The 27,421-nt window shown below is 40.2% G+C and overlaps 1 protein-coding gene across 2 annotated transcripts; it reads right to left on the bottom strand.

The window, feature by feature from the left end:
* Window positions 1-799: 799 nt before the first annotated feature.
* Window positions 800-27,269, bottom strand: il6r (interleukin 6 receptor). Of its 2 annotated transcripts, XM_060921502.1 has the most exons (11): window positions 26,858-27,269; window positions 24,553-25,230; window positions 24,132-24,255; window positions 17,370-17,542; window positions 17,128-17,282; window positions 16,862-17,015; window positions 4,637-4,677; window positions 4,427-4,475; window positions 2,796-2,904; window positions 2,001-2,086; window positions 1,302-1,389 (listed from the first exon to the last, which is right to left on the bottom strand). In XM_060921502.1, the coding sequence occupies exons 1-10, from the start codon at window positions 26,943-26,945 to the stop codon at window positions 2,014-2,016; spliced, it is 1,644 nt and encodes a 547-aa protein (XP_060777485.1). In that variant the 5' UTR covers window positions 26,946-27,269; the 3' UTR covers window positions 1,302-1,389; window positions 2,001-2,013. The 2 variants fall into 2 exon arrangements, with proteins under 2 accessions (XP_060777484.1, XP_060777485.1); XM_060921501.1 differs by lacking the exon at window positions 2,001-2,086 and having other exon boundaries at window positions 800-1,389; window positions 26,858-27,267.
* Between the last annotated feature and the right edge of the window lie 152 nt (window positions 27,270-27,421).

Genomic DNA, 27,421 nt, shown 5'->3' with positions numbered 1-27,421 from the left:
GGGCATGTTTTGTAATAACACTGCAAATTAAGTTCATCTGCAGATATTTTGTGGATGTCGTTTCATGAGAGAAATCACCAACAAGACAGATATCAAAATCAGACATTAACACTAAATAAACTTGCATTTTTTTATTTAATTATTTGGGGTTTTTTTTGTTGTTTTTTTGTTACATAGTCAAAAGAGGTGTCGGATCACCGGATCCAGTGTAAATAGCTGCCGGAGCCAACGCCCGAGGTTCCGGAGCGCGCTCCGGCTTGCTCCCCCTCAAATTAAGCGCTGTTTGTAGGACACTGCCTCTGATCTGTCCTACAGTCTACCAACAGCAAAGGAACACAACGCTAGCTAATGTCGTTAGCTAATAGCTACTACAGAAGAACAAAGAGGTTACAATGGGTTATTTTAGCCTATTTGGTTACACACTCACTGCCACAGAATGTTAACAGCAATGTAATGCCTTTTCTGGCTAATTTTATTCGTCTTACCTCCAACAAAGTGGTCACTACACAAGCGTTGGTGTGCCGCTATCCATCTTCTCCGTCGGTCAGCATCTACCGGGATCCGATAAAATGATAACCCTTGCCTTGTTTGTTGATGGTTACTACATCCAGGTGCACAACAATATAGTGGCATGATGGAAGTCTTGCTGAAAATAAACACTTTCTTTGCTGCCGTTCCTCAATGCTGGCTGTGGTAAACTACTGGTAGTACATGTCCAAAATGGCAGCCGCATTTGTCGTGACATCACGTGAAAAGGGTCCATATGAGAATATATGAAAATAAACACCCAACACAGTAATTTACTGCTATGTCACAAAAATAAGGCACTCTTTATTAAGCTAAACAGATCAAATCCAAATGTACAGATTATGAACAAAACCTTAAAGGGGTTATGCTGGAAAAGAAGGATGCTTACAAAGAGGGAAAAAAAAGCTGCATATTTACATAAGACAATGGTAGGATTTTAACCAGTAACCAATTACCTGCATTAATAATTATGTCAATGGGCATTTAGCAAGACACCCAAGGACAGTAAGACAAATGTGTGTGGAATAGGGGATGTGTGCATTGCACGTGTGTGTGTGTGTTTTCAGAGAATACTGGCCTTAGCACTGTAACAGCTTATTTGCTCAAGACTTATAAGATTCATAGGAAGGGAAAAAGTAGTCCACATTGTGTACAGTAAGTGGATGCTTTGCTCAAGACTTATAAGATTCATAGGAAGGGAAAAAGTAGTCCACATTGTGTAAGTGGATGCCTTCCCTTTCCCCTTCCTGATGATTGATTTTCTGAATCATCAGGGGCTGCTGAAGGAGAGGTGACGGAGAGGAACAAGAGGCTGAAGAGACACTCTCCTTGCGCTTTTTAGAATCGAATGGCATTCTGCGTCTGAGAGAAAAACGCAGACAGAAACACATGAGGAAAACAATGGGACCTTAACACAGTCACTGCAAACAATTTCACTTTCTATTTATTTATATTTGATCTTCCTTTGTTTTAATTTATTGTTCTTCATATTCACTTTACACATGAGATGTACATAAATTATTTTGTGATCATTTAAATGACTATTCTCTGTTTTCACTGTTAAGTACTTTGAGTTGATAGTGTACAAAATTGGCTGTATAAATAAAGCATATTAGGAATGTTAATATAGATCTGATATCCTGGAATACTTTAGGAAATATATTATGGAAAGCCATAGCAGGAAATAATAATTGTGAGATGGGACAGAGCCAGGCTTGTAGTACTCGAGTCCAGGACTTGGACTCGAGTTCAACTCATGCCCTAATTTTAAAGACTCGTGACTCGACTTGGACTTGAGCACTGATGACTCTGACTTGGACTCGTGCATTAACTGCATTAGGACTCGGAAATTGGAGACAAGGACTCTGATTTTTTCTTTATTTTTTGTAACATGCCATAATAATTTGGCATAAGATATTTATATCTACATTAATTTTGTACTAATTTTGTGCAAGAGTGTCACACCTGCGCACCTTGGCACGTGCATCAGATAGACTCTCGGGCGCACTCCGGACAGCACACGTGCCAAGCGGACTCTCGTGCCGTAAATAACTCGCACCTGCACAGGGTTAAGGTACAATCAGCGCGCCTATATAAAAACTGTGAAAACACACGTACTTTGCGAAGTATTGAGTTGCACTGCGGACATATTACCTAGCTTTCTTTCTTTGCTTGGTTTCCTGATCCCTATTTTCCTGTTTCTCGCCTTTGATTCTGCCGAGTCTACGATAGCCTGTTTGTGCCTAGCTTGACCTATTACCTGTTTCACTGTTTTGCGATTTTGCCTGCTGTTCTGGATTGTTTACTTGTCTTCACTTGTATTAATAAACACACCTTCTGCACTTACATCTGTCTCCCAACCACCTCTGACAGAATACTTCACACTCCCTGACAAAGAGAATGCACATTCACCTGTTCATACGTCATGTTCAGGAACAAACTAATGTTAATGGCGCTAAAACAGCCACCGTCAAATGGTGTGGTTGGAGTGCTTTTCTCGAACTTGACTTGGACTCAACTCAGATCACTAGTGGACTCGACTCAGACTCAACTCAAATTTTTTTTATTAAATGACTTGGACTTGACTCAGACTTGAACACTGGGGACTCGAGACTGGACTCAGACTTGAGGTTTAGTGACTTGACTACCAGTGGGGAATTTATAGGCTCATTTAACCTCACTATTGCTCAGCTCTATCACTGGCCTTGACATAACTTAAATGAATAGCTTTATGAAGCAGAAACTGAACTAAGAAAAGGCAGAAGTACCTGAGAAAGTAGAGAGACAGAATAACAATGGTGATAAGGAGACAGACTCCCACCACCCAGAGCACATTCACCCACGTTACACCAACACCTCCATCAGCAGGCCTAAACTCTATTACACCAGAGAGAGAGAGAGAGAGAGAGAGAGAGATATTCAGGAAAGATATAAGCTCACAAAGATGATTACTGATGAGTGCCATTATTTCTTTTCATTTCAGTGCAGTACCATCTTGAGTAATGACAGCCAACAAAATAACAGAATTAACTTAAAATTAACTTCAGCACAAACCCATATTGTACCTCAATAGGGACCGCAAATTAAAATAATACCTGTATTGGATCTACTTGTGATTTCAATATAATGTTTAGATGGTTTGAAAATCATATTTCTCAGGCTAATTCCTCACAAGTAAGTTTTATCTGAGACCTTCGACTCACAGAAATGTTTCGTAGTGGTGACCAGTGGGGTGGGGGCATGGTGGGTTGAGACAGGAGTAGTTTCACAGACTCCCACTCAAGGGCAGGGGCTGGGGGAGGTGTCCCAGCCATCTCTGAATTTATTTATTTATTTATTTATTTATTATAAAAAATTTCATGATGTATTGTAGAGAAGTACCAAAATGATCAATTTCACATCGGCATTGACCTTGCAAGGTTCAGGATGATTGTAACCAGGAGATTGCGTTTTTGAGTCATTTCTAACCCATAAAATGCTGATTTTTTAATGATAATTTTGTCAATATTAACACCAGCATTGATGTGTTTCATCAGAGTACAATCATATAATTTAGTTTACACACAAAAAAAATTTAAATTGTGCAGTACATCTTTAAACCACATCTAAGATTATTAAGCCTATTTCTAGACATCTCATCTCATTATCTCTAGCCGCTTTATCCTGTTCTACAGGGTCGCAGGCAAGCTGGAGCCTATCCCAGTTGACTACGGGCGAAAGGCGGGGTACACCCTGGACAAGTTGCCAGGTCATCACAGGGCTGACACATAGACACAGACAACCATTCACACTCACATTCACACCTACGGTCAATTTAGAGTCACCAGTTAACCTAACCTGCATGTCTTTGGACTGTGGGGGAAACCGGAGCACCCGGAGGAAACCCACGCAGACACGGGGAGAACATGCAAACTCCGCACAGAAAGGCCCTCGCTGGCCACGGGGCTCGAACCCGGACCTTCTTGCTGTGAGGCGACAGCGCTAACCACTACACCACCGTGCCACCTAAACACTTAATATTAGCAAAATTATTTCTCAATAGAACAAGACTACTTCAAGTTTGAAATGAGTGAAAAAATGTCTAGAATTAGGTTTAATAATCTTATATTTAGCTTCTTGTAATCTTCGAATAGGAAATGCTTGATCATTTTAACTACATTCTAGATAGTTTAACTTGTTAAGATGGCTTTTTTTTGCAGTGTAGAGTGCATACTGTAGATGGGGTTTTAACTCTAAAAATTCACTACAGTAGATAGTATACACAAGTTATATGTTATATTATTTGCAGTATATAGATGATATACCTTTCAAGTCATTATTAATGACTCACCAAAATCTATATTTATGAGCCACTGATGGTGCTGAAAAAATATGTGCCTTTGTACAAGCCCAAACTCACCCACATCATCTGACCCCCCAGAACCTTCAGGATCTGTCCAAACTGGCCCCTAATACAATGTGCAGAGAAGAGAGGTCTTAAATGTCAAGGCATGTATATATTGTCCTCAACAATTAATCTGAACAAAAATTGCAGGATATATTATTACCATTTTCCTCTCTATTTTTTTTTTTTTGTGTGTGTGTGTGTGTTTGGAGAGGTAGAACTTACCAGACTGGTATTAATGTCAGGAGCAACAGTGGTTTCAGGAGCTATAAAGACAGAGACGAACTTTTGTTATAAAGCGGGCTTGTTTTGTTTGTTAATGTGTATCTTATGTTACTATTTTGATTAATATATGTAATAATTTTGTAATCTTTTCTGTTTCCAATCGTCAACTGTCCAGTTTTGATGAGTCTGTACCCACTGCAGCCTCAGATTCTGGTTCTTAGCTCAAAAGAATGAACCCGATGTGGTCTTCTGCTGTTATAGCCTGTCTGCCTCAAGGTTCAATGTGTTATGTATTCTGATATGCTTTTCTGCTCACCACAGTTGTAAAAAGTGGTTGTTTGAATTACAGTAGTCTACCTGGCAGCTTGAAACAGTTTGACTGTTCTCCTCTGAGCTCTCTCATCAATAAGGTGTTTTTGCCTGCAAAAGCCCTATTCACCGGATGGGTTTTATTTAATCGAACTATTCTGTATAAACTTTAGAGACTACTGTGCATTAAAATCCCAGGACATCAGCAGTTTCTGATGTACTCAAACGAGCCCATCTGGCATCAACATCCATGCCATGCTCAATGCTGCCACATGATTGGCTGACTAGATAATTGCATGAATATGCAAGTATATAGGTGTGCGTAAAGTGCACGGTAACTCTGCAGTCAGATCTATAAATATTTTTACACTGCTTGGACAAAAGTATTGCCATTTCTGCCGCATTACCAAAATAGATTGTAGCTGAAATTATCATAATGAATATTTCAGCTTTAAGGGTATTTACTTCCAAATCAGGTGAATGGTGTAGGAATTCTGACACCTTTTACAGTATATCTAACCCCCCCCCAGTTTTTTTTTAAGGGATCAAAAGTAATTGGACAATTGCCTGCTTCGCTGGTCTTTGCCAAGGTGTGTGTTATTCCCCCAATATATTATTACATCACTTACAAGGAAGAAGTTAAAAGGCCTAGAGTTGATTTCAAGTATGACATTTGTATTTGGAATCCGTAAACTCTCAATATGAAGTCCAAAGAGTTGTCAGTGCCAGTGAAGCAAGCCATTATTATGGTGAAAAATCAAAACAAACCAATCAGAGAGCTGGTAAAAATATTAGATGTGGCCAGATCAACTATTTGGTAGATGCTTTAAAAAGAAAGAATGGATTGGTGAGCTCAGGAAGACCAAAAGGCCCAAAAAAACCCACAGAAACCAACTGTGGTGGATGACAGAAGAATTCTTTCCTTGACTAAGAAAAAACCCTTCACACCAGTTGGCCAGCTTGGGAACAATCTCCAGGAGGTGTGTCTGTATCAAAGTCAACAATCAAGAGAAGACTTCACCAGAATAAATACAGAGGGTTTATAAGATTTAAACCATTGGTAAGCCTCAAAAACAGGAAGACCAGTTTAGAGATTGCCAAAAACATCTTTAAAAAAATCATACATTTCTGAGGCAACATCCTATAAACCGTAAAGACAAATATCAACTTTTAGCAGGAAAAGGGAAGGAACTGCTCAATTATGAAGTATAATTGAATCATCTTATGACATGGGCATGTCAATGAAACTGTTTCCCCTTATATTTATTAATGTTATGACTGCTGACAAAAGCAGCAGGATGAATTCTAATGTGTATAGGGCTATATTATGTGCTCAGCTTCAGCCAAATGTATCAAAACTCACTAGAGGAAAGCAATTTCGAAAGCAACCCAAGATTTCTTTTAAGGCAAAAAAAAAAAATTTGGAATGTTCTGAAATAGCCAAGTCAATTCCCTGACCTGAATCCAATTGACCTTGGATTTCACTTGTTGAATACAAAACCAAAGGCAAAATGGCCCAAGCACAAGCAGGAACTGAAGACAGCTGCAGTAAAGGCCTGGCAGAGCATCAGCAGAACATCAGTGTCTGGTTATGTCTATGGAGTCAAGACTTCAGACAGTCAATGACTGCAAAAGATTTTCAATCAAGTATTACAAATGACAATTTAATTATGTTAGGTTGTCAAATTACTTTTGCTTCCTTAACAAGGGACTTCATATAAAAAGTGCTGCAATTCCTATACTGGTCACCCACTTACTGTAGGATCAAATAAACATAAAACTCAGATCACTTGGCATTGAGGTCATATGAATTATTTAATTTTCATTTAACTTCAGCTCTAATATACTGTGCAAAACAACTGAAATAACTTTGTCAATGTCAAAATATTTATAGACCTGACTATACAAGTACATAGGTTAATTTTGTTGTGAATCTGCTGGCATAATTAGTTGTATCTGTTTGTTTTTACAGAAAGGTTTTTGTTTTCTTTCTTGTGGGATTTTTATTATTATTATTATTATTAGGAATTGTAACTTGTGCACATCACAGCTTCGAGTACCGGGATCCTGTGAGACGCTACTGAGAAACAGCATGATTGCACGTGTTGCACAACATGACTTCATTTAAGGATTATCTCCATCTGTTTGCATTGCCAAGAGACCCCTAGCCACTACAAATCATGTGCACTCTCAGAATGCAGTACAACAACATCTAGTGCAAGATAACTGAACTCCTTGGACTATAAAGTATATTGTACGCACACGCACGCACGCACACGCACACACACACACACACACACAAGTGGTGTGAAAAACAAAAGCGGGATCAGAGGAGAATGACTAGACTGGTCTGACCCAACAGGAAGTTTATAGTAACTCAAATAATTAGTCTTTACAACTGTGGTGAACACAAAAACATCTCAGAATCCATAACACATCAAACCTTGATGTGTATAAGCTACAACAGCAGAAGCCCACATCAAGTTCTACTCCTGTCAGCCAAGAACAAGAATCGGAGGCTATCATGGGCACAGACTTACCTAAACTGGACCGCTGAAGACTGGGGGGGGGGGGGGGGATGAATCTGTGCCCATTATCCTGGTAACTCAGACCAGTCTGGTCATTCTCCTCTGATCTCTCTCATCAACAAAGTGTAGACCCTCCGCACACAGGATTTTTTGTTTGTTTGTTTGTGTTTTGCACCATTCTGTGTAAACTATACAGACAGTTGTGTATGAAAATACTAGGAGAGCAGCAGTTTCTGAAATACTCAAACCAGCCCTTATATGCCAGTCACAGTACTATGTCTGGGAATTATTTGGTTCACTGAATCATGTTTTGAATTAAGTATAATTATGTTCATATTTTAATTACTACCGCTGTGAAAAAAAAACACTGAAATTTTGTACTATACGACAATGACACAATCAAGTAAAATTAACATTTGAATAATGTAACAAACAGCTGAGAGCAAGAAAACTTTGTTAATGAAAAATATTACTTTATGACATGGCTGCCCTTACAAAAAAAAAAGAAGTTTATTCAAGTGTGCTTCTAGTATACTTCTTTTAAGGGTGATTCTTAGAATTTGTGCACTTTTAGAGTCTCTGGTCATATTTTTAAAAATAATAGCAATTTTTGACAAATTCCTCTTTCTATGTGAAAAAGATAATAAAAAACTCTTATAAAAAAATTTACCACCTCTTAAATACAATTTTTTAATACTTTTCACCCTCCTGGAAGTTGCAAAATCACTGTTTTTCCCTTGTCACACCCCCAGAGTTTCCAACCTCAACAATGCAAAAAAAAAGGTTAAAAGTATCAGTTATATGAGAAATGTTGATGCAGTTAAATTAAGAAAGACTAAAATAAATAAAATATAGTGTAATATTTCATGTAAGTCCACTGTCAATATTATATTTTATACAAAATGTACCTGTCACATACCATTGGCGTCATTTCCACCACAACGCCTACTTTCCCTTTAAAAAAGTTCTTGTGAAAGATTGTTTGGGTAGTTTCCATGGAAATGTGAAGTGACATCAGAGCACATGTTGGACATGGAGGCCAGTTAAATTTCCACCCACAACTATTGAAGAAAAATCAAGGTAAATATTGCTTGATCAGCAAATATATTTATTGTATGTCATTTCCAAACATGCTGTAGTTCCATTGTTGTTTTGAAAAAGATTGCAATTTTTGCATAAAAAGAATAATGTTGCATGCATGAAATGCTAACTATCAATTCAAAGCTAATCAATGAAGCCATCATCCATTTTTCATGAAAAAAATGTAGAAATGTCATTTCCACCACAGTCATTTCCACCACACTGCCATCTGTGGTGGAAAAGACAGTATGTGGTGGAAATGACATTTCAGATTATAAATGAGTGGTGTAGATTTTGAAAGTGAATATATTCCTTTAATAGTATCATGTGGAGTATTAAACACCGTCAGACAAACATGTAGCTTCGTAAGAGACCACCACAATCACAATATACGCACACTAATAGATAGGAAATCTTTTGGTGGAGACGGTGGGGACCTCGACTGGCTATCGTAGCCTGCAGGGAATCGGCCGTCAGACATTCTGTCGCATGTCCCAGACCCGGTGAAATGTAACTGAATTGTCTTGGCCAGGCCTAAGGGTCCCATCTGCATCTCATCATTGCTGAGGAGTGTGCTCCCATCACCCAATCTAGCATCCAGCCAGAGCAGGTCATGATATATTTTTTTACCATATTAACATGCCATTGTGTGTCATGCCTGATGTAAAGACTCTTGTCTCTGCGAGCCTACCACACAGATTTAATACTTGTCATTTTTAGGGCATACCTAACAACATGTTTTCTTTCTCTCTCTCTCTTCCCCCCCCCCCCCCCCCCCCAATCTGTCCCTCTGAGTTACATGTTGATCCTGGGATTGAGATGCTGGCCTCCTCTGCCCCTCGGACCTGCTTGATCCATCCTGGTGCCCTGTGTCTGGTCGGAGTTTTATCGCCCCACTCCTGTGAAGGACGGCCCCATGAGGACAGTTGAGGGTTATACCTGTTAAAACTGTTAATATTATAGTCAGGCTGTCTGTTGTTGCCCAAATGAGGATGGGTTCCCTTTTGAGTCTGGTTCCTCTCGAGGTTTCTTCCTCATGTCGTCTGAGGGAGTTTTTCCTTGCCACCGTCGCCACAGGCTTGCTCATTGGGGATAGATTAGGGATAAAATTAGCTCATGTTTTAAGTCGTTCAAATTCTGTAAAGCTGCTTTGCGACAATGTTTATTGTTAAAAGCGCTGTACAAATAAACTTGATTGATTGATTGATTTTTTCCCTCTCCTGTCAGATACTGTCTTCAAGTCCTAGCCAAATGTCATGGAGAATCCTCAGCTGCTTCTGCTCTGCGCCAGTTAGTTGCCAGTGCTTCCAACCTGAAACGGTGGTCTTCCCTACATGGGATGAAAGCATTCCCTCTGCCAGTACATCACATCCTGTCGCATCCCATCACATGCAGCGCATTGCTGATCTTAACGAGGGCCTTGTTGGTCAGTGGTGTGCCGTCAATTATGATGGCGATGCCTATCCTGGCATCATTCAAGAAGTTGATGCGTATGGTGGCGCTCTAGTGAAAACTATGAGCCGAATTGGTGAAAATCGATTCTTTTGGCCCCTACGTGATGATATCATTTGGTATGAAACCATGAATGTCCTAGGCCTTATCCCTGAGCCTGTACCGGTCACTAAAAGGCACAAGGAAATTATTGTGCCCGTTTGGAAAGAAATCTGTGAGGCACTTCATAAAATGGAGCTCTGAACAGAGATAAAACACACACTCTCTCTCTCTCTCTCTCTCTCTCTCTCTCTGTGTCTCTCTCTCTCTCTCTCTCCCTGTCTCACACAGACACTCACACTCAAACACACACATACTCATACACACAGTTGCAAAATACAGTAGTTTATACTGCAGTTAAAAGTTTTTTGTATTGTTAAGAATTAAGGTCAAGAGTTCATTGACTTCCTCAGTACACACACACACACACACACACACACACACACACACACACACACACAGATTGAGAACAAAAAAACAGTTGCCTATGACACTAAAGTTACTGAAATAATCTTTTATTTGAAGTACTGTTGCCAACCCCCTGTTTTTGGGTTATTTACAGCATGTACTGTTACGGTTCTGTGAAAGTTTGAAGATTTTTTGAACAAGCCATAATTTAAATGTTAACCGCAACACTGAAGTGGACAGGTGTGCTCAGTTTTTTCACATGGTGTTGTAAAACGAAGTTGAATGATTGACATTTTTTTCTAATAAATATATCTACGTGTTCTCTATGTGTTAAGTCATTGTCATTTCCACAACACCATGTCATTTCCATCACAGCTTGTCATTTCCATCACCACACATATTTTTCAGAAAATTTCCAAAAACTAGTCAGTTCATATTAAAATCACATATACATTTCTTGATGGTTTGCCTTACTTTATGTAACAAGACAGATTATTCATTATTTACAAGGACCTCCTCAAAGTAATATTGAATTTCACGCTGTGGAAAATGTACCTTTCAGCATTTGATCCTTAGAACTGTTAATTTACATCATTCAGAAATTAATGGTTGTTGTAAATACTGGTAACTGGTACAACTAGTTAAACTAATGGTCCTAGAAGGATCCTGGGATGTTTAAATTATTGCACTGTTTATTTATTTCTGTTAATTGAAATGTGGTGGAAATGACAGTTGTTTATTCCGGGTCAGGTAAAATGTGAAAAATAACAATTATTCTTGTAAATTTAGTTTGAAATCTTATGGATCTCAATACAATAATGGTTATTTAAACATATGAATCTGTGTGAGTTCAAATTGGATAGTCTTTTTTTCACTCAACTTCACAAGGCCAAAGGTGCACATAATCTAAGAATCACCCTTAAACTAAAAATAAGAGAGGATGCTTTCAGTTTACTTTTTATTTACTTATCAGAGATATACTTAATAAAGTTATACATAAGTATACTTGGCTTATACTGAAAAGTATATAGAAAAGTCTAAGTATATTAAGCTTATACTTCAACTTTTGATCAAGATATACTTCACAAAAGTGAAATAAAGTATTAAAATATTTGTGCCTTAAGTATATTTCCAATATGCTATAAAGTATACTTTTATAAACTAAAGTGGACTAGAAGTGTGTAACGAGTAAACCAATAGTATATTTCCAGTATACTACAAAGTATACTTTAGTAAACTAAAAAGTGGACTAGAAGTATAAAACAAGTAAACTCATAGTATATCTCCAGTATACTATGAAGTATGCTTTTGTAAACTAAAGAGTGGACGACAAGTATAGAACTAGTAAACTATTAGTATATAAGTTTACTTGTGGTATACTTGCAGTACAAAATAAAAAATACTAGTTGTATACTCAGAGTTTACTTCTCTTAGACTTAAAGTATACTTTTTATAAATGAAAAGTGGCCAATTTAGTCCCAAGAAGTATTAGATTAGTTTACTTACAAGTATACTGCAAGTACATTGATATCAGTATACTTGGTACACAAAAGTATACTTAAGGAAATATACTTTAACTTTACTTAAGTATATTTAATAAAATGAATTTGAAGTATACTTCTTTTTGATAAGGGTGCTAATAACATTATCTTTGTTTTAATGAGATTGGAACGCATTATAAAGAAGCACTCAAACTTTACCTTGCAATGCATATTCTCAAAAGTACTACATTTCTGCTTCTTTGCAGGTACACCAGAATCATGTCTCTGTGATCTCAGCATGTTCCTCACTCTCTCAGTTTGGTTGATCAGAATCTCTTGCTTTTACAAAGAAACCTTTAAGAGTCACCATTTTCTGTTCAATCACATGGTTGCGTAGTGACTCCTTGACTATTGGTTCCTGGTTCGAGCCGAAGCTCGGGTTAAGGTCTGTGTTGAATTTCTATGCATGTTCTTCTTGTGAATGTATGGCTTTCCTCTGGGTTCTCTGGTTTCCTCCCAACTCCCAGAAACATGCTGGTAGGTGGACTGAATATTATAAATTACTCCTGTGTGTGAATAAATGAATAAGTGCAACTGTATTTTTTCATGTTGCCTTGTAATGGATATGTGTTCCAAATAAATTTTGGATAAAGTGCTAAAACTGGACTGGTGATAATGCACATTCAGAAGGCATCAGAATATACCCGGATGTCCACGAATTTATGATACCGACTAAAATGCTTCTAACTTTTTTGTCTTTTAACATTTTGACTTTCTGTTTCAGATTTAAGGAGCTGAGAAGATAAGAAACCCAGCCACCCATCAAGAATGCCATTCACCAAAGAACAGAAATTTTTCTGCGCGGTTAAAAAAAACTGAGAAAAACTCCTTCAAATATGCAATCGCTCAGTTTCGCCAAAAATATGATCATAATAAATACCCCACAAAAATGCAGATATATCGCTGGGTAAAGAAGTTTGAGACTGCAGGGACAATAAATGATATGAGGGAGAAGTCTCATAGCAGAGTTGGCAGAAAACTCACTGTAAGATCTCCAGAAAACATTGCTAGAGTACAGGAGTCAGTGGGACGTAGTCCCAAGAAATCTCTCCGTAAAAGGGCCCAGGAACTCCGCCAAAAAAAATCATCAGTACAGAAGATTCTGATCAAAGACCTCCATCTTTACCCTTATAGGATACAAATCAAACAAAAGCTGACTCCTGCTGATAAAGAAAAGAGAGTTGTCATGTGCCAATGGTTCTCTGAGAAGATCGAAGAGGAGCTGGACTTCCTGGACGACCTCTGGACCTCGGACGAGACCCATTTCACCCTGGAAGGCCATGTGAACAGTAAGAACAATGTGTTCTGGGGCTCAGAGCCTCCCAATGAAGTACTCCAAAGACCTCTTCACTCTAAGAAGTGTACGGCATGGGTAGCCTTATCGAAACATGGCATAATTGGCCCATTCTTTTTCAAGGATGCACAGGAGAATGCGGTCACGGTAACCAAGGAACGCTACCTGGAGGTCCTCCACAAGTTTTGGGAAGAATTAGGTGTCAGAAATAGGAGAAGAGGTGCAAACAGGGTGAAGAGGAATATACAGTGGTTCCAGCAGGATGGGGCCACCCCTCATACAGCCACTGTCACTCTGGACTGGCTGGACAGCAAGTTCCCTGGTCGTCTCATCAGCCGTAGGCGTAATCCAGAATGGGCGCCTCATTCCCCTGATCTGAACCCCCCAGATTTTTACTTGTGGGGATATCTGAAGGACAGGGTATACAAGGACAACCCCAGGACCATTCCAGATCTCAAGGAAGCAATCACCAGAGAAATCCAAGCTATATCAAAGGAGGAGTGCTGCAGGGTCATGAATCATTTTGCTCGGAGAATCCAAGTGTACCTCCAGCAGAATGGATCCCATCTGGAGCATATTATCTAAATGACGATTACTTTGTAGCCAGTAGAGCTAGAGACTTGTAGTTTTCAATATTAGATTTCTTAACTTCTCTAGTTTCCAGAAACGTATGGTTTATATATATATATATGTTGTGTACATAAAAAAGTTCTACTCACTTTATCCGGTATCATAAATTCATGGACACCTTGTAGATCTTGCAGTTCTCCAAACTGATAACACACCACACTTTCATGTCAACATGCTATCTCAAAACTGCACATTTATTTCCATGTTCCAGTTACCCCAAAACACAGGTGCTTTTCAACATCTTTCTAGTACAATGGGTGTTTTCGAAATCTAAGTAGGTGACCCTGTCTCCTCTGATGGCAAGAGGCATTAGGATGCTGCTGTATTTTGATGACTTGCTCCTATGCGCCCCAATCAAGAAGGAGGCCTGTCACCCTCCTTTCTTGTATTACGGCTTTCTGTCTTACAATATACTCAAAAAAGGGCTGCCTAATATCAAAACAGACAACATAACTCATTAGTGTGAAGCTAGATTGACAGAGTGCCTGTCACTCCAATGTGTAGCAGATATTACACTTGGCAGCTGTATTCAGTCAGGACCCAAGTGTAGGATCAGCTCCTGCTGAGGACGCTAGGACTGCTGATGGCACTTGAAATAGTAATTCCACTAAGGCTTGAATGATCTAAGAGACAAAAGCTGAATTGCCCTTATTTCAGTTAAAGGACAGTGACCAGTGATGCCTCCCTTACTGGCTTGATCGGGGGCATTTGCTCCTACCACATGGGCCCCACAGTGTGAGATCAGAATACATAGAATTGTAGCTAGAATTGTGGGCAGTTCATCTGGATTTTTACAGGTTGAGATGCTGTCAAATGCTAGTCTGGAATCATCAAGGCAACAAGGCCCTCCTCATGCTGCATAGACACTTCTGAAGTAGGTCCATCCACCATTAGCAGCTAGCGATGATTAGTGACTCTCCTACTGGGAATGTACAGTGATTCAGCTGACATGCTGTTTCCCAGATCTGGGAATAGTTTTCAAGGCTCATGTGGATGGTTTTGCAAAGACCAGGCCACCTCACTGACGACTGTGGCTCTCCCTAGCAAAACCTTCTGGGTAGAATACACTGGCCCTGTCATTTACTGTATGGCTTTTCATTTCTACCACTGAGTCTTAGGCTACATCCACACGACAACGGCAACAAGATTTTATTTAAAAAAATATCGCGTCCACATGGGCAACGGATCAGTAAAATATCAGGTACATATGGCAACGCAACGCTTGCTGAAAACGATGCAATACACATGCCACACCTCTACGTGCACTGTAAGACGGTCCCATCGGAGACACCAGAACAATAGAAGAAGTAGGACGCATGCGCATAAACCCCTTCTTCTACCCGGTGTGAAGTACTCACAGGAACAAACACACAACAACAACAAGAAGATGGCTGCGACTATGCGAGGAAATCGCGCCTTCTGTGTGTACAAATTAGTTTTATTAGTGTGCATAGTTTTATATAACTTAATTTTCTTATTGTGTGTGAATATTTTGAAAAGCATTTTTATATAATTTATATAACTTTTTATATTGTGTGTGAACATTTTGAAAAGCAGTCTTATCCAATAAAAAAAAAAGAAATTCAAGAAATCGTTCAGTTACTTGTTTATTTAAAAGAAAAGCTGTATACAAAAGTGAATGCAATGCAGTGGTTCATACAAAACAGCGAGAGTGCTGCTTGTTCTAGTCATGTGGTTGTGACGTCATCGTAAACAAATCCGTTCTACTCATCCAGACGACTTTGAAACGGCGCCGTTGCCAGATTTTTCCACTCTGGAACCCGTTGGGGCACCCAAAACGCCGGTGCCGTGTGGACGCCAGGCCGAAACGATAAACAATTTTATCAGATTCACCTGAATCCGTTGCCGTGTGGACAGCCTCTTATTATAATGCACAGAATTCAACAACTAGGCTGCAACCAGGCAGCTTCTCCAGGTTGTACAAGGTTAATTTTGCCCCTCCCCTTAGCACAAACTGGTTCTTCGTGACAATGTGTTCTCATCTCATCTCATCTCATTATCTCTAGCCGCTTTATCCTTCTACAGGGTCGCAGGCAAGCTGGAGCCTATCCCAGCTGACTATGGGCGAAAGGCGGGGTACACCCTGGACAAGTCGCCAGGTCATCACAGGGCTGACACATAGACACAGACAACCATTCACACTCACATTCACACCTACGGTCAATTTAGAGTCACCAGTTAACCTAACCTGCATGTCTTTGGACTGTGGGGGAAACCGGAGCACCCGGAGGAAACCCACGTGGACACGGGGAGAACATGCAAACTCCACACAGAAAGGCCCTCGCCGGCCCCGGGGCTCGAACCCAGGACCTTCTTGCTGTGAGGCGACAGCGCTAACCACTACACCACCGTGCCGCCCCTGACAATGTGTTATTCAGATTATTTAAATGGGATGAAAGTTTGAGGAACCGTGGTGAGAAGGTTCCAAGGAGAAAGAAAGAGAGAGAGAGAGAGAGAGAGAGAGAGGAAGAAAAACAGCTGTATGACAGCAGTATTTAATGTGAATGCAGTATGATATGCCAAATGCTTCCAAGTGATTCTCACCGCCCCCAGTGGTTATCCAGCTTTCATAGGACCGCAGCCACATATGTAACTAGTGTTTTATTAAAAAGCCAATATTTGTATATTACTTCTTCAAATAACATGTTCAACAAGTTATATTTAAAGGAGAAACATATTGGGGTGCTATACTGTATATTTTTATGTTAATATAATCTTATCTATAATCTTAAATGGTGCAGGCGTTTTCTGAAAAAAATAAACAAACCTGATTTTGTGTTTCTACAACATATTCTGTGTAGATCTGTATAATTTAATCATTGTGTGTAATGCTTATTCTGTTTATTCTATACAATCATTTTGAGCTTCCTTGAAGGTGTCATAATTCCTTGAAGGTGTGTGTGTGCGCGTACACTGTAATTACCTGTCCATGTGTGTGCATGCACAGGACTGGTCCAGTCGCTCCACTGCCCATCATACTCATCTTTTGCTCGAATCTGAAGCTCATACTGAGTGTGTGGCAAAGCATCTGAAATCAACCATAAGCGCTCTGTATCCTCCATGCGCACCAACTGATACTACACACACAAAACATACTGTTTCTTTCAGACTGTAATGTTAATGGACATTTACTACAATTTGTCATTTAAAGTTGTGTGTGAACACACACACACACGTCTCTCTACCAACCTCCTTGGCACGTAGAGGACGATATCTCAGTTGGAAGTGAAGGCTGTAGTAATTGCTCTGCTTCCAGGTGGCAGGTAAAGACCAGGAGACCTTTAGTGTGCGGGGCTCACCCATGACTGGCTTCACTACAACTCGAGCTGGAGGATCTGGTTTAACTAGGAGAGAGAGAATAATCCAATCCAATCCAATCCCATTATAATTATACCGAGACTATGTATAAAAAGATACGCATACACACTCACTGATGTTTTTTGGAATGTAGTTGTATGGAGAGCTGGTGGCATTGCCCACTGTGTTAGTCACACACAGTTTAGCTGTATAGGATTTTCTGTCAATACCGTCACTGGGTAATACACACCAGCAACGGGAGCGTGCAGCAGAGTATGAACAATTCACACGGGAGATCTTCTCTAATCTAAAAAGAAACAGAAAGGATCATTGTAATTCTTCAAAAAGACAACCTACAGTACAGGTACAGTACCTTTCGTGAGGTGCACTGTACATTTTCAATATACATTATGAATGCAGTGAAAATTATGATTAACTCGAAATAAAAATTTTATTTTAAAAAATGGCCACAGACCAGGGGCGGTACGGTGGTGTAGTGGTTAGTGCTGTCGCCTCACAGCAAGAAGGTCTGGGTTCGAGCCCCGTGGCCGGCGAGGGCCTTTCTGTGTGGAGTTTGCATGTTCTCCCCGTGTCCGCGTGGGTTTCCTCCGGGTGCTCCGGTTTCCCCCACAGTCCAAAGACATGCAGGTTAGGTTAACTGGTGACTCTAAATTGACCGTAGGTGTGAATGTGAGTGTGAATGGTTGTCTGTGTCTATGTGTCAGCCCTGTGATGACCTGGCGACTTGTCCAGGGTGTACCCCGCCTTTCGCCCGTAGTCAGCTGGGATAGGCTCCAGCTTGCCTGCGACCCTGTAGAACAGGATAAAGCAGCTAGAGATAATGAGATGAGATGAGGCCACAGACCAATAAAAATTATGGTTAGAACATGCTCTATTAAGAACGTGCTTTGGACTGCTCACTAAAGGACATCTAATCTCATCTCTTTGATTCAGACCAATGTTATTATGATCTAAATAGGAGATTTATCAGTGTTGGGAACTGACTTCCCTGCACTGTTTTCTGTGCTCAATTCACATGATCTAGCTCATCAATTAATTAAGCCCTTCATGAGTTGAGATTAGGAAAAAAAAAATCTTGAAACTGAGTAGCACCAATGAACCTCCCATATTATTTCTGAAATATAAGGATGGCCAAAGATAGCAGTAATGTTGTAAATTCTGTTTGAGCTACATTTATTAGAAGACAATGCTACAGAGCAGCTTGCTGGCAGAGATATCCCAGTTTCGATCTGGTGACTATGGTGAAATTTATTGTGATTCAAGATTCAAGAAGTTCGTCATATGTACAGCGGTAAGATGACGCAATGAAATTCTTACTTTGCAATTCTCACAATTCACCAGAGGTGGAAAGAGTACTAAAATATTATACTCAAGTACAAGTACTGTTACTCTGATGAAATTTTACTTAAGTACAAGTAAAGTTACCAGACAAAAAATCTACTCAAGTAAAAGTAAAAAGTAGATCATTTAAAATGTACTTTGAGTAAAAGTAAAACGTTACTTTTAACAATGGGTGTTTTCTGCCTCCATTGTGTTGTGCAAAAATGAAAAAGAAGAGGAAACAAGGATATATGTACATCTCAACCCAGATGTTTTATTTAAAGGAAGTGTATCAAATTGAATGCTTAGGATAATGCTGCATTAAAACTGAGACAAACAAAAAAGGTCAATACACACAGTCATGTCGTTTACATCGCCCTGACCACAAACAAAGCATTGTACACGAAATATGAAAGTGAAATGTTGCACCGAAATCTCATAGCTTGCCTGTGTGCACTGTGTGTTATTGAACAATTCAATTCAAACATTATTTGTTTTGCTTAGTATTCCTTTCTGGCCTGTTGGATGTAGAATGATAGGAGGACTGATCACGTCAGGTTGGCGAGCTAACTTGCTTGCATGATTAGCCAACCGAATAACAGACTAGTTACCGTTATGTTACAGTACCAACAGGTTGCTACTTCAACATTAGCAATGCCATCCACTATTTTTGGAATATAACCAGCCTATTGTCGGTTTTACTATGGAAAGGAAACATTATGATCAGGGGCGCAGATACGTTTTTTGAACTGGGGGGGACAAAACACTGGGGGGGACAAAGCTGCCAGCAAACCAACCCCAACCCCGATATGCCGGTCAAACTTGTTGTGGGTAACCATAGCAACCAAGCTCGAGCTCGCAACCTGTGCAGGCTGCGCAGCTCAACCAACCGAATATCAGTTTTTGTTTTGTTTTATGTGAGTTGTTGCAACTATGTATACACTGCTGTGCACCTCAATAAACCGAATGGTAATTAGTCTTTTGATTTTTCCATGAGGTTTGCCTTATGCAAAGAAAGACAGCATCGACGTTTTTTCCTCCCTATAAGTGGGGGGGACCGAACGAGGTGAATTTAAATCTGGGTGGGACGAATCCCACCCGTCCCACCCTCTATCTGCGCCCGTGATTATGATGCCAATGACAATACTTACCTCAACATGCTTGCGCAGATTAGACGTCGAATTTTTGTATGCCGCAATGGTTGTCTTCTTGAGCACACATAATCTGCATTGCATAATGAAACTGTCACCCCTTTTCTCTACGAAGCTGAAGTGATCACGTACGTAGGGCCAGGGGTGCACTTCATTACTGGAAGAAATTGCGTTTTCTGCAGGGTCGTCCACCACAGGTTCCTCGGTCTCCTCCATGTCCGCAGGGGCGCTTTATCAACACCCGTGGCCCAGGGGCTAGGCCCCTCATAGGCTACCTGTCAACCCTACCCTTACCATTGGCCAGGAAAACACTCTTATTTTATTTGCAATACGTGTCAAGCATTTACAGTGTAAGCGCGTAATGAGTCTAGAAGCCTACGATAGGTTACGTTTGGCTCAGTGTAGCTGCGCAAGGCCCACGCTCGCATCGCTCAACACATCCGACCACAGAGGGAGAGAAGAACGCACGCATTATCATTACAGAGCCGGTTCTGATTATTACCACCGACAGGACAGTGATACTGCGTAACTTTCACGCAGGGGCATGGCCAGAGATAACCACACAAGCGCACGTGCGCTAATGTAGACCTATGTGTTGTAAACATAAAACACACACACCTACAGACAAGTCCTTTTAAAAAATAAAATACATAAAAATAGCTCGGCGGCATGAAAACAAAAATTCACTGCAAGACAAGGTGCCCTAGAATCGCCATCAGTTTTTAATATCTATATGGACTTTGTTGTCAGGATTGCACAGCATGAGATATCAAAACTGTACCCAGATACAGGCTTCAAGTTCAGATATTGCATTCCAAATGAGGTATCCACAAGAGAAATGCGTACGAAAGCACGAGCATCAGGAGAGGGTTGCATAACAGAGATTCTATACGCAGATGATCAGGCCATACTCGCTGGATCCATCGAGGAGCTTCAGAATATTCTTCAGTTGTATGATAAGACCTACACCCGCTTTGGTTTACAAATATCATATGTCAAAACAGAAACAATGGCTTTTAACGTCAATGAGGATATCAAATGTAAACCAAGTATCATTTCCCTTGGCAGCACTAATATTAAAAACGTCCGCACCTTTAAATATCATGTCAGCAACTGTGATGAATCCTCACACTTCCTGCATGCTAGGATAAGTGCTGCATTCATGAAATGGAATGAACTGAAACACGTTCTAACTGACCACCGAATACTACTAAAAACCCGTATAAAGTTCCTAGTGGCATGCGTTCGATCTCGCCTCCTGTACAGCACACAGGCATGGCAACTATCATCCAGTGAAATTCACAAAATTGAGGTAGTGTGGCACGGCTTCCTAAGGAAAATGATTAAAGGTGGATATAAACGAAAGAATGCCCCTGACCAAAAGAACACTACAAATGAAGATATAGACTGGAGCTACAAGATGTCCAATGCTGACCTCCGGAAACTGACAGGAACCCAGGATATAAAACTATCCTGCTACGTACAACAACTAAAATATATTGCTCACGTTTGCCGGATGGGCAATAACCAAGTGCAAAAGCAGCTCCTGTTTGACAAAACTGGTTACAAATGGACGAAATGGGAAAATCTGCTGGGCATAGACACCCAACAGATAAGACGTATGATGATGGACAAATCAAACTTTGAGAAACTGCTGCAACTGCTACAGCAGAAGCACCCCTAGAGAGTTTAACTTTTGACAGGGGAACATGATGATGATGATGAAGGTACTTGGCTCGGCGGCCACATGAAACTTAAACACTATGGACAGCGGCCAAACTCATAACTCTACAGACCGAAATACACGAAACCGAGTCCTACTAGGGTCTATTTTACCGATCTATGTTCAAGCATCATGCAAGTCTTCCTTCTCCTTGAATAAGATCGTGCATTCAACTGCCTTTTTGACATGACTGCATCGAAATACCACTCAACAATATTTCATGCACTCCATCAAGAAAAAAGTTAAACATGATGAACACGCGCATACTGTTTTGAGCATACGATTTTTTAAAAAGAAACTAGCTACATCAAAGTCCTTCAATAAATCCATCCTTTAGCGCAAATGAGCTTAACCGAGTTCAAAGCATGACGCTAGCAGTAGCTGCATAAGGCAAAATCATGTGGGCCTTTCGTCAACAACAAGCCACGGCGGGCAAACATTAATAATCAAGTGTCCTTACCTTAAAATGTTGTCTTGACCACAGAACTTCTCAAGTATTTCACTTAAATCCACACGGGTTAACAACACACCCAACACAGCTAGCGAGAAATGTGGATCTGCGCTAGCTTTGTATTGCTATTCCCCTCAGTATGCTTACTCTGTCTGCTGCCCGAACTGTGAACATTATAGGCTACAATCTTTTCATCAATTTCTTCAGTAGATGCCGTTTTAGACATTTTATTATCCCCATCGAAATATGCTATTATACTAACAGGATTATAACTCAAATCACATGACACGTATTCAAATCACAACTGATTTATTTTACTGTTGGACAGATCATAGCATATCTAGCCTAGCTGCACATAGCCTAGCTGCTGGTAGGCTGATAACTGATAAGTAGCTGATATTCTGAACAGATTGGTGATCCTTACCTTAAAAAGTCTGTGACTTTAGGCAGCGATTCTATCATTACCTGCATCTCTCTCTTTTTTTTCCTTTTATGCGCCCCGCTAACATGTGAACGCTTCATCTTTCAAAGCCTCTAAATTTGTGTCTCAGTAGTCTGCAGTCTTTGGCACGCTTTCGTGCGCGACGTTACATTTTGTTATATTTTATTCTGGTACAGTTGTGGGTGTTCGTTTCGCGAACCACATCCACCATGTCTCTTACAGCAGGCTACTGTGCGCTCATTTATTTCCAACCTTATTTCTATCCATACATTAATGTAGGCCCACGATTCCGACAGTTTATTATTTTATTAATATTACAAGGCCCCTGATTGGCTGTGGCCCAGAGAAGCCCCCCCCCCTTAAAGCACCGGTGCATGTCCGCCATCGTCTGTGTGAGACTCGCGCGCGCGACAACTGTCCTTCCCGTGATTCATTTCCAGAACGCATTTCCCCTTCTCCGTTCTAGCCTTTTTTAAATTTTTTATTTATTTATTTTTTTTTACTCAGTAACGGTTGTGATGTAAAATGTACCGAAGTACACTACTTAAAAGAAAACATACTTAAGTAAAAGTAAAAGTACACTCTTTAAAAATTACTTGAAAAAGTATAAGTACACAAAAAAGCTACTCAAGTACAGTAACGCGAGTAATGTAATTCGTTACTTTCCACCTCTGCAATTCACAATAATAATTTAAAAAACTGAGTTAAAAAAAATAGTCATCTGTATTACAGTAAAGGAAGAGGCAATAATTAACCTTTATATTTGATGGCAGGACTAAGGCTCCCTGCCTGTACACACCCTTATTTTAACACTGATCACAACTTAAACATTTGTTTATGGGTTTTAGGACCACTAAGTCCTGAAGCCTTATCTTTCTTTTTCTTAGTGCTTAAGAGATTTCATTGAGCAACACATACAAATAGCCTGTTTGGGCCTTTACCCTCATCAATCAACGGACACCACCTGCACCTTCTTCCAAACATGTTTAACATTGCAGAGTGTAAAATTCTACAATAATGATGAAGTTGTGAGCCCTCAACCTTGAACTGTAGGTTTTAATTGTGTCCTGGATCAGTTGTGTGTGAGACTTCTGACAAAACACAAAATGAATACATCCATCCATTAGCTTATCCTGTGCAGGGTCGCAGGCAAGCTGGAGCCTAGCTGACTACGGGCGAGAGGCGGGGTACACCCTGGACAAGTCGCCAGGTCATCACAGGGCTGACACATAGAGACAAACCATTCACACTCACATTCACACCTACGGTCAATTTAGAGTCACCAGTTAACCTAACCTGCATGTCTTTGGACTGTGGGGGAAACCGGAGCACCCGGAGGAAACCCACGCAGACATGGGGAAAACATGCAAACTCCGCACAGAAAGGCCCTCGCCGGCCACTGGGCTTGAACCCAGAACCTTCTCGCTGTGAGGCAACAGTGCTAACCACTACACCACCGTGCCCAAATGAATACATGTAAATGTAAATCCACTTTTTGCATGTTGTCCCTGTAGTCTCCTCTATGCCATTCCTTATTCAACAGATACTGCAATAGTTTAATATGATAAGGAAGGTCTAATGGACCTTATGTGCATCAGTGAGACAAAGCAACAACTAGTAATTGTATGTATTATGATATGAGGGATAATCACGGACAAGACTTTAGTGGTTCAGAATAGGCAGAATCTATGTCCATCTGAACACAAACATTCCCAAACATTGGTGATGGTGTGTGACAACATAATCACTAATTTAGAATGACACACTTTCTCACTCACACACACTTACCCTTTCCTGAGGAGCATGTAACACTGAGGTTGTGGGATAATGGGCTGTCTGGATATCCACTCACACCGGATTTTGCTGGCATGGGATTTCTTGTAGCATGACAAGGTTGGGCTCTCTGGAGGGACTAAGAGAGACATAAGAATGTTTGCAATATACGAGTGAGGATTTATGGATCATTTGTCATCATATGTCTGTGTGTGACACAGACACAGGGAGAACATGCAAACTCCACACAGAAAGGCCCCTGTCGGCCACTGGGCTCGAACCCAGAACCTTCTCCTGAAGACTACAGGTTCTGGGCTCGAACCCAGAACCTGCAGTCTTCTCCATGTCATTCCTTATTCAACAGATACTGCAATAGTTTCATACGATGATATGATATATATATTAGAGAGAGAGAGAGAGAGAAGTGTCTCCTTACTGCCAACATTGATTTTCACCAATGAAACTAGTTTGCCTCTTCTATAGCAGCTGTAGTTCGCAGAATCATTCAACCTAAGAGCAGGAAGTCTCAAAGCCCCGCCATTTTCCACACCGTCTCGTATGCGCTGACCATTCCTAGTCCATCGTGCCTGCCTCTTAATGGACCTGGTCACTCTCAATCCCTCCACATTCTCCTCATAGTCCTCATCATCTTCATATTCTATGTTGGTGCTCCTCTCATTGCTCAACCCCATTTCCATGGTTACACTAAAAGCCCCTCGTTCTTCTGTAACTCTGCCCACACTGTTGAGGTTAGCGGGTTGATTGACAGCCTGAAAAACTTGCCCACTTCCCATGTGCTCCTTTGGTGAGCTCATAGCCGGGTTAGCAGTGGTTACGGATTCACTGACTTTCGCATAGATGCCAGTTGCACTATTAATTTTGAAATTTCCAGGGGTGGCAAAGTTCTCAGTTTCTGGAGGGTGTATTTCAGTAGTACCAGGACTGTCTTTGGCTTTTTGGGATTTCCAATGGCTAGTTACATCTTTTCTTCTCTCGAGTCTCTCTTTGGGTTTTGTACTTGGTACTAATAGCACTCTATCCACAGTGACATCGCCCCTGCAGCCCAGAATGACCTCCGACCCCACGTTCAAGGCCAACACACCAGGATAGGATTCTAAGGGAAAATAAAAATTTCAAATGAGTCACATTTTGATATAGTGTATTGTTAAAGCAAAACAGATATCAAATACCTTGCTATAAGGTAACATTCATTCATGAGACCATCAGACTTTTAAGAATTGTGACTGCTTTACTTTTCTACATACTAATACTTTTTTTACATTCACTTTTATTGAATCACTTTCCATGTCTTTCATATTGTTGTCACAGTTATTGCGTGATAACTGTTCATGCATGCCACTTCTACTGTGTTAGTCATTCATTCATCTTCAATAACAGCATAATGCTGAGGTGGGAATACACCCTGGAATAGGCAGGAAGTCCATCGCAGTGCACCATGCGCGCACACACATTCAGATCAGCCAGTTGCTCCAAGTTAAATCAATTGAACTTATATATATTATTTTTGACAATGTGAAACTTTTCTCCATGATTCTACACTAGGGCATTCCGACGTTTTAATCATCAGCTTGTAAGCAGGAATAGAGGAGATGTTACATGAAAGGGTATTAGAATAACCCACGTGCTTGTCCCCAAGTTTCCTGACTTTGTGTGTAAAGCAGTTGACTGATTTGTACAGATAAGCTGCAAAATTGCACAATGAAGCACCAAAGTCTCAGTTCCTTCTTCTTCTTCTCCTCCATTTGCTCTTTCTGTCTTAAAATCATATGCGCTCTCTCTCACTCCAGCTCTTCTTGGATTAAATGAAAAATAAAAATGTCTTCAAAAATATGAGTATTAATGCCCTGTGTTAGGGGTTTAATACTGATTTTCCATATTTAACAGGTAATTCTGAAAACACAGAGACTGGTATGATATAGTTTTCAGTTGTCTTTTAGACTGAATGATGAGCAGCTAAAAGTAGCAGTATGAGGGAAAACCCTAGATGCAAAATAAGTGAAACCAGTACTTCTGATGATAAACAATATGAAACATAACTTGTGGCAATGTAAATCAACTGATGGAGATAGTATCAGAAGCTACGAATGCAATCTTTTGGGACCTGTCATAATACCAATCACAATGTATTGTTTATAACATTTATTTAATCATTTTAATAAATTATTACAGCTACAGTTGGTGGGAAAAGTGGTATAGACAGATTAGCAGTCACACACTGTTTCTGATTTTAGAAAAAGGCAGTTAATATGAAACTATCTTGAATGTATTTTTCAAGAAAATGATCATACACTCTAAAAAAAACCGCCAGGCTAAAAACAACCCAATTTAGGTTGTTTTTAACCCAGGTGCTGGTTAAATATTGGCCAGAACACACAGTGGGTTAAAGTAACCCAGCAAGGGTTACTTGGGTCACTTAACCAAACCAGCTATTGGTTCATTCTGACAAAGATGCTGGATTAAAATGACCCAGAAATCTAGTCTGACCCATCAACCCAACAATAGTCAAACATCCTCAACCCAGCATTTTTAATAGTGTAATTGAGTCATCATATATAAACACACACAATTCGCTCCATTTTATGAAACAGCTGTGACTCCTGTAAGTAATGCACTATAAGCAATTGCTGAATGAGCATGCAACTTATTTATTCCATAAACAAACAGCCTGATCAAACTCTTCATTTGTCTAGCAGCTGAAGTCAAGGCTATAGTTCACTTACCTTTCCGAGGACATGCCGGACTCTCCTGACCAGAGTGAACTTTGGCTGCACACAGCACGAGAACAGCAAGTGCAATAGGGACGCTCATGACTCAGTAGTTCAACAAATAATTGCAGCTGATGAGGAGTTTTGTGAACATGGACAAGACAAACATCATGAGAAACATAACGGATAGATCATTAAATATCACCTCACGTTATCTTTTTTTTTTTTGGTGTTTGCTTCCGGTCCAAATTGCCATGTTTAAAATCCTGCTCAGTCTGTGTCAAGTTCAAGACAGTTCTTAAAAATGGTGTTTGGTTGCTGGGTGGTTGTTTCCCTAAAGTTCTTCCCCTCCTCCTCCTCCCTCTCTCTCTCTCTCTCTCTCTCGCTAACTGTGTGTTTGATAAATTGCACAACTACGCAGCAGGGTCACCCTTCTTAAGCACACAACTGAGACAAATAGTCTGTGCAGAAGCAGGAAACAGGATGGGAAGGTTGATGTGGCACTGGAATCAACTAAAGATGCGTTACCGACCTACAAAATTCACAAAATATAGAGTTCACAGAATATGATGAATAATG

This window comes from Neoarius graeffei, chromosome 5 (assembly GCF_027579695.1).
Source record: "Neoarius graeffei isolate fNeoGra1 chromosome 5, fNeoGra1.pri, whole genome shotgun sequence".
Classification (NCBI taxonomy): Eukaryota; Metazoa; Chordata; class Actinopteri; order Siluriformes; family Ariidae; genus Neoarius; species Neoarius graeffei.
The sequence above is the reverse complement of the archived record's forward strand: the minus strand, read 5'-3'. Positions and strand labels throughout refer to the sequence as shown.

Bases quoted from the DNA above. Each gene is read 5' to 3' on its own strand.
- il6r (XM_060921501.1), bottom strand. From the start codon at position 26,945: ATGAGCGTCCCTATTGCACTTGCTGTTCTCGTGCTGTGTGCAGCCAAA. The intron at 25,231-26,857 runs GTAAGTGAACTA...ATTTTCCCTTAG, and splicing joins TCCGGCATGTCCTCGGAAAG to AATCCTATCCTGGTGTGTTG. The intron at 17,016-17,127 runs GTTGGTAGAGAG...TTGTGTGTGTAG, and splicing joins GTCCTCTACGTGCCAAGGAG to TATCAGTTGGTGCGCATGGA.